The 7594-nt window shown below is 43.3% G+C and overlaps 2 protein-coding genes across 2 annotated transcripts; one reads left to right on the plus strand and one right to left on the minus strand.

Moving 5' to 3' along the window:
- Positions 1 to 46: 46 nt before the first annotated feature.
- On the plus strand, positions 47 to 4054 carry SARC_02219 (hypothetical protein; the record flags this gene model as incomplete). The annotated part of the gene is made up of 7 exons (XM_014304025.1): positions 47 to 53; positions 200 to 311; positions 1204 to 1319; positions 2232 to 2287; positions 2606 to 2656; positions 3031 to 3122; positions 3420 to 4054. 7 exons carry the CDS (start codon positions 47 to 49, stop codon positions 3478 to 3480), a joined length of 495 nt encoding a protein of 164 aa, XP_014159500.1. The 3' UTR covers positions 3481 to 4054.
- A 351-nt stretch (positions 4055 to 4405) lies between these two features.
- SARC_02220 (hypothetical protein) lies at positions 4406 to 7201 on the minus strand (the record flags this gene model as incomplete). Its single annotated transcript, XM_014304026.1, has 1 exon — positions 4406 to 7201. The coding sequence occupies one exon, from the start codon at positions 7199 to 7201 to the stop codon at positions 4439 to 4441; it is 2763 nt and encodes a 920-aa protein (XP_014159501.1). The 3' UTR covers positions 4406 to 4438.
- Positions 7202 to 7594: the final 393 nt, after the last annotated feature.

Here is a 7594-nt window from a genome sequence, read left to right on the forward strand (position 1 = left end):
ATGTATGTATGTATGTATATATGTTATATATATATAAATATACACCATGCATGGTGAAGAATCTAATTTTTCCATAGTGTGCAAGCACAGAGAATTAATTTCCAGTTGTACTCACGCACATATCTAGTCATGTTGTACGGTTTTTGTCGTATTTGTCGTATTCTGTGACACAATTCATTCGTCTCTTCGATATGCTCAGAATACAACACCAACGGAGGTAGGGACTTTTTCTCACCGCCAAAACCGAAACCAGTGGTCACCTTTGGCCAACTACAGCCGAAAGCACTCGGAATCGAAGCCGCGACTGAGGGGTGTGTGCACATCTACTGTGTTTATTTAACATGTGGATGTGTACCTGAGTGTTGTCTGGAGCTATATTCATTTGCGTATATGAATGTATGCCTGTGTTGTGTCTGGAATTATATTCATTTGCATATATGAATGTATGCCTGTGTTGTGCTTGGAATTATATTAATTCCATTTGTGTCTGTAGTATTCGTTTGTTTATGTGGATGTATAATTATTCCTCGTCTGTGGTTAGTGGAAATGGAAATTTGGAGACAAACCGTGTGTGCATTCTATTTAACTGCCCAAGTCATCACCTTCGGTCAATAACAACCGAAAACACTTGCAATCATAACCGGGACGTGTATATATATATATATATATATATATATGTATATATATATATATATGTGTGTGTGTGTGTGTGTGTGAATATATTTGTTAGCTCTGAGTAACTTTGTTAAATATAGTAAGCCAACCCTAAATCAAATGCGACACCAATTCAATGGACACATATGAGCGGTGTAATTGACCATGTATGTATAAAAATCACCCAATTTGTGATTTTAATATGCACAACGCACACCCAATTTCAGAATTTTATATGCGCTACACACACCCTATTCCTAATTTTCGTATGACAACACACACACCATTCCTGGTTTTCATATGCACAACACACACCCGATACCTTATTTTTATATGCGCAGCATACCTAATTCCTGGTTTTCATGTGCACTACACTCACCCAGACATTTCATATACACTCCACGCACCCAATCACTAACCTTCATATTCACATCACACACACATCACACACCCAATTCCGTTTTGGTATGTAAGGTGGAACGCTTCCCTTCGACCACGTCATTGGACTTGTGCTTTATATTAAATTCTCTCCTCTTGTTCCATATGTAGCACTCAAAAGCCAAAAGTGAACCCAAAATCGAGACCCTTGAAGCGGAAAACGCCAAATTCATTATTTGGCGCCAGCAATTCATCAGAAACGTTTGCGGGGATTGAAGCGGTGGAGGGTATGTCGGGGGATTGAAGCGGTGAAGGGTATGTCGGGGAATTGATTGTCTTTGGTTTTGGCAATACGCATATGCAGGCATACACTCCATCTGCCCGTTGTTCATCGAGTGACTCGCTCAATATATACAGATATGATATATGTATCTGTATTGAAAGACCTTATTCAATCTGTAACTTTATCTATAGTAGACATGCGTGTACCTTCTTGTTGAAGTATATGTTCTGCACATGTAGTTTTCACGCGCACTCGATGTGTGCATTGATATAAATATGATATATGTGTCCATATGTAGAGACCTTTACATCTGCGCATCTATTTTTAGAAGACATGTGCATACCTATTTATAGAAGTCATGTGTATCCCTTTCTGGAGGTATGTGTTATGTACGTGTAAGTTTCATACACTCGATATCCTCATTGTTCGTTAAGTGATTCTCTCAAATATATTGTTATGATATATATTTAGAAGACAAGTGTATTTTTATATGAAAGTATATACTCTGCATGTGTAAGTCTCCTCTTTATCACCTTTATATATATATATATATATATATATAGACTCGAATATCCATGTAGGAAAGTATATAACGAATTCCTTAGAATTATGCATTTATATTATGAATTTAGGGATCGCACAATCTTTCCTGTATGTGTACAGGCTTATAGTACGTAAAGTACGCAAAACAAGATACCGTTAACTTGGTCCTTAGCGTGAGAGGTCAGTCTGCTGGCAAGACAAAAACGTATATACCCAATACCTCACACAAACTTCGTATCAGGTACACATGCACTTATTCCTACCTATCTAGTCTACCCCTACCACAGACACTCGAGTGTGTATGAGCTTCATTGTCATGTACATACACTTGAGTATGTGTGTTCTCATATGCCAACTTGTGCTTCCTCTACAGCCAACAAAGTGCCATCTGAGGCTGAACTACAGGGATCTAAGCCGTACATGACTGAGGTGGGATTGTACTGCAACTGAATAGGTTGCCCTTGTGATGTATCCATCCGAGTGTATACGTCTTTCTGTGCGAAGCAAGCAAGTGTGTGTATTTAATTGGTAACATATCTAAGACCCATCAAGAATGACCCTATGATAAGTATCTCTCTACCACTTCAGTGATCGTACAACCAATGTATATATATATATATATATGTGTGTGTGTGTCTGTGTCTGTGACAGTGTCCTAAACCCCAAACTCTAAACCCTAGAATATTCTGGAATTCTTCTCTCGGGTGTTCCAATACCTTATTCCGCTCTCTTTCTTGCACGCCCCAGGTGAAGCGAATTAAGAAGGATCAATACAAGAACTTTATGCTACTGCTGCTGGTAAGTGCAGAGCCACCTGTAGTTGTAATGAAGTTCCCAGGTAACGCATCAATCAGCTGTCCACTTATACATACACACACGCACACACATACGCGCGCACACACACACACACACATACGCGCGCGCGCACACACACACAATATGTTATTCTGATTAGACTTCCTTGTTCCCAATTTCCTTACGTGTTTGCCTATTTCCTCACTTATTTCCTATTTTCGTTACTAATGTGCTTCTTTCACTACTTGTTTCCTATTTTCGTTACCTACGTGCTTATTCTCGCACTTGTTTCCTGCTTGCGTTACTTATTTGCGTATTTACTCACTTGTTCCCTACTCCCCGTACTCCCTTCTGGTCTCGGTTGGGATGGAGTTTAGAATGCGAAAAGGGGTAAAGTATCGGCGCACCAACTCCTTGATCAGGTCAACCAGATGTTTGGGGACACACCTCATCTGCTCAGAGCCTTCAGGTGCGTTCGCTATGGTGTTACGGGTGATACTAGGCGTTTCTTGAACACAGTGTATGCATATGACAAAGACATGCCTGCGACTGTGTATGTGTATAAACTCAGGTTTACTAACGTATATATACCCACTGTAGATGTGTGTATACTCAGGTCTCTTGACGTATATATACCCACTGTAGATGTGTATATACTCAGGTTTACTGACGTATACATGCCCACTGTAGATGTGAATCACACTTCCAAATGCGCGCTCAGGTGTCCGTTCTCCTCTCACCCGTGGTGCTTCATCTCTGTGTGCAGGCAATTCTTGCCCCCAAAGGACCTGCCTCTATGGGACCAACGCATGTCCACGGCACTCTGAACAACAGTAGAGAACCAGTACCCCGCCAGTGTGGACGAAGTTCGGTACTTTGATGGGAGTGAGACACACTTAGTAATCAGTGCCTGTTCACGGAACGCATATCACCTTTGTGGTGCAGGTACACAGTCAATGTGGTTTTCCTGAATTAGTTTGCAACTTGGCGGCTCTGAAGAATGTGTACGGGAGAGAGGGTGTGTCATCTGCTGTATGACCGCATGTGCAGTGTTAGCACATAGCTAGTATGGTTTTCTTTGGGAAGTTCGGGACTTAGCGAGGCATATGTCAACTGCTCTCGTACCACATATGCAGTGAGAGCTCATAGCCAGTATGGTTTCCCTTGAGAAGTTCGGAACCTCTAAACGACTGCCAAGAGTCTCAAAATGAGTGCAAGTCAAGCGCACTCTGGATACCATTGAGAGCGAAAGTTTTCTATAGTCCGTTGTTCGAGACTGCATCAAATAGCCCAAAGTTGAACTGAAACATCGAATGGTTGAAAGTATCAGGCCACATAGATTTAGCAACAAATAAATAAGGTAAATGCACGCATATGCGGATAGCATTTGAACTAGCGATAAATGTTGTCGAGTTAGAGCGTACACTGACAAGAACGTTACCTTCGCTATGCACCCTATCACATTCGTCTTTAAATTGATAGATTCGTTCTTTACATCCAATACTTTCTTCTTTATTCACAATTGTTCGACACTTACTAATATAGCAAGTTCTGGTCGCGATTTTGCATGTGCCTCCTCACATCTTTCATCGTCTTGGTTATCGCGTTCTCGTGTAAGTCATTACCTTCGCCGTTCCAGCGGGAAGACATACTCGACAGTTTACTATGGGAGACATTTCGCAGGTGGCGTGACGGGATAAGGAAGTCAGCGTCGTTGCAATCCATATCGTCTTCGGAGTGGTACTCCGTGTGGTCCAATTGCACACAGCTGCTCAAGTAGTCGGCTTAGGTAATCCTCGGCCTTTGGTTTGGCTCGGGGACTAGTAAGGGAAACTTGGGGATGTTATCCTTTTTTTGACAAAAAGGGTCACAGCCGTCCGTTTGTTCGTTGGCAAAGAAAATGGGTTTGTTCTTGTCCTTATTCTCAACCCGTTTTCCAGGAAAGCCGCCCATACTGGTAGACCGTAAGGCGTTTTCCTTCGCCGCGGCAGTACTACTATCGCTTAACTGGAGTTTCTGTTCACTAGATCGCCTGCCCTTGAAGTACGTGTTCCGTGGCAATGAAGCCTTCTTTGGATTCAATGGGCTTGCCACTATCGCTGATGAGTTGCGCACACCCTTCAAAGGTTGGAGTGCGGTGGTCCCTACAGGGGCGCTACTAGAGCACTTGAAGTTATGCGATACTCTCCCTTCTGCACTAACCTCGGCTTGCGACATGTTAGTACACACGTCTGCTGCGGGAGTGCCATTCCTAGAGTCTGAAAGTTGAGTACGTGGTCGAGGGCGTGGTTGTATATGAAATCGGGGTCCTGTTTGACCAGTCGTAGTCTGAGAAGAATTCACGCCATATTCACCTGCTGACATACAGCTCCTTAAGGCCGGTGCCGTTTGGAGGGAACCACGACCACTCGTAGTAGTATACCATAAGCTTCGTGAGTCGGTAGCATTGTCTTGGTGAGAACGCATCGCACTTGAACTACTTTGTGCGGCGTCTCCGCTGCTACTGACAGCGCTCAATGCCCTGTAATTGTCGTTAGGCTCGGATTGCGTCCAGACCAGGTCCTCATCCTTTGTATGCACACCACCATGCTCTGAGCGCGAAGAAGTATATACACCACTGTCGGTTGCATGTCGAGATATCTTAGAACTAGTTTTCATCACACTCTCCTTGCAATTTTTTTGCACGACTTGTGTTGTAGATCGACAGACCAAGGCAGACGGCCGCGGTCGCGGTCGCATGGTCAACCCTGATGCTGGCGAACCCAACATAGTCGTCGATTTTGTAGCAACGGGTGTCGATCTCGACGATGCCATCATGTGCACAGGTGAAGCATTATTAGAGTGTTGGTATGTTCTTGACGGTCTCGGAGAAACCCTTGGTGCACTCTGAACGTTCGCAAACAGCGTTGGTCCACCACTGTTTTTACAGTCAATCGATACACTTGCCGGCGCGATGGTTTCAGTGAAGCATTTTTTTTTATACTGTATACAACGGGAGTTGGGAGAATCTTGAGAACTCGTAATTTGTGAATTGGATTTGTAGCTCTCAGTCTTCGAAGGATGGGTTGAGTTGTTTGCTTTCATCGTTCGGAAGTATTTAATGTCGATTGGATGGCTGATAGATGATTCGAGGTCGCCATAAGATCGCTGCTTTCTGAGTTGATTGTATTGCAGACTTGCCGTACAGTCCGTCTTCTCACTAGTAAAAGGTGCGGATTCATATCTCTCAGTCTCCTCCGAAGGGTGGGGTGAGTTGTTTGCTTTCATCGTTCGGAAATATTTAATGTCGATGGGATGACTTGTAGATGATTCGATGTCGCCATAAGATCGATTATTTCCGAGTTGATTGCATTGCAGACTTGCCGTACAGTCCGTCATCTCACTAGTAACAGGTTCGGATTCATATCTCTCAGTCTCCTCCGAAGGGTGGGGTGAGCTGTTTGCTTTCATCATTCGGAAGTATTTAATGTCGATTGGATGGCTTGTAGATGATTCAAGGTCGCCATAAGATCGTTGCTTTCTGAGTTGATTGCATTGCAGACTTGCCATACAGTCCGTCATCTCACTAGTAAAAGGTGCAGATTCATATCTCTCAGTCTCCTCCGAAGAGTGGGGTGAGTTGTTTGCTTTCATCGTTCGGAAATATTTAATGTCGATTGGATGGCTCGTAGATGATTCGATGTCGCCATAAGATCGATTTTTTCTGAGTTGATTGCATTGCAGTCTCGCCGTACTGTCGATCATCTCATATGTAAAAGGTGCGATGTCTCCACAAGAGTATTGTTCCCTCACTTCTCCGCTGGTTGGCGTTATCGATCTTAAAGCTTGTCGAGCAATCGTAGGCTGTGTGATATTTCCTGTCATCTTGGACTTCGGAGTATCAGAGGTAGGAGCGATCTGCTTTGCTTTCATTGGCCGTATACACGACTTGCGTACATTGATTGACGCAGTTGATGGTAAACTCACCGTTGTTGACAGCATCTTGGCTCGGTCAGTAACAGGTTTCATAGCAGATTTAGGCGTATGTAGGTGGTCGAGTTTTGACACCACCTGTTTAACGATAACATCGTCATAAACTCCCGTGGCAGATTGTACGCTAGCCAATATTTGAACGCCATCATGCTGCTCGGTTGAAGGTCTAGTATGTTCACCCTTTCTGAAACTGAATGATTTGAGTTGTTCAATATCACTTCTCTGCCCTTTGCTTCGTTCGACTTGAAGGTTGCTTGGCAACAAATCTGAAACTTCAGTAGTCTTGTACCGATTTGTAATATTTGTGGACGTTTGTCTACGAGGATATTGATTGATTTTACTTATAGAATCGAGTGACAAAGACCTCACAGCCTTACACGAACGAAGTCTGGAATCTTTCTGGATAGCCTCGCCCATGTGATATGAATAGACTCCCCACTTCCTTCCTTCATCTGGTATGACGTCCGCTACTTCATTGTATTTTGGGTCTGAGGTCTCCAGGTTGGCATGATTGAATAGGGGATCAGTATCGTTTGCACTATATTCTAAATTAGGCTTGCTTGCTGTATTAGTCATCGATTTGGGTTGGAATCGTGGACCTTGTGTTGAAACCGCTGATCTCTCGACGGCTATTTCGCTCCCTTTGCCTGATGATGGTGTGAGTGTGTTGTGTGATACTAATCTAGGAGAAAAATACATGTTTGAAACATTGTGTGTGGATAAGCTAATTTCGACGTCTTGTGGCTTTGCCCATTGTGGACGATCTACTGTCTGCAGTAACGGATCTCGAGCAAGTTGAGGTTTTGGTTTACCACTACGTATATGCTTAACTTCTAAGGCGGACGCGTATTGTAGAACTTCTGATTTTAAGTACATTATTGTATGTATTTGCAGCGGTTATACTTCCGTGTTCAAAAACTGACTTTGTTCTTCGCCAGCATCATCCTTGTTATCTGTGCCTAACTACTA

This window comes from Sphaeroforma arctica (genome assembly GCF_001186125.1).
Source record: "Sphaeroforma arctica JP610 unplaced genomic scaffold supercont1.97, whole genome shotgun sequence".
Lineage (NCBI taxonomy): Eukaryota > Ichthyosporea > Ichthyophonida > Sphaeroforma > Sphaeroforma arctica.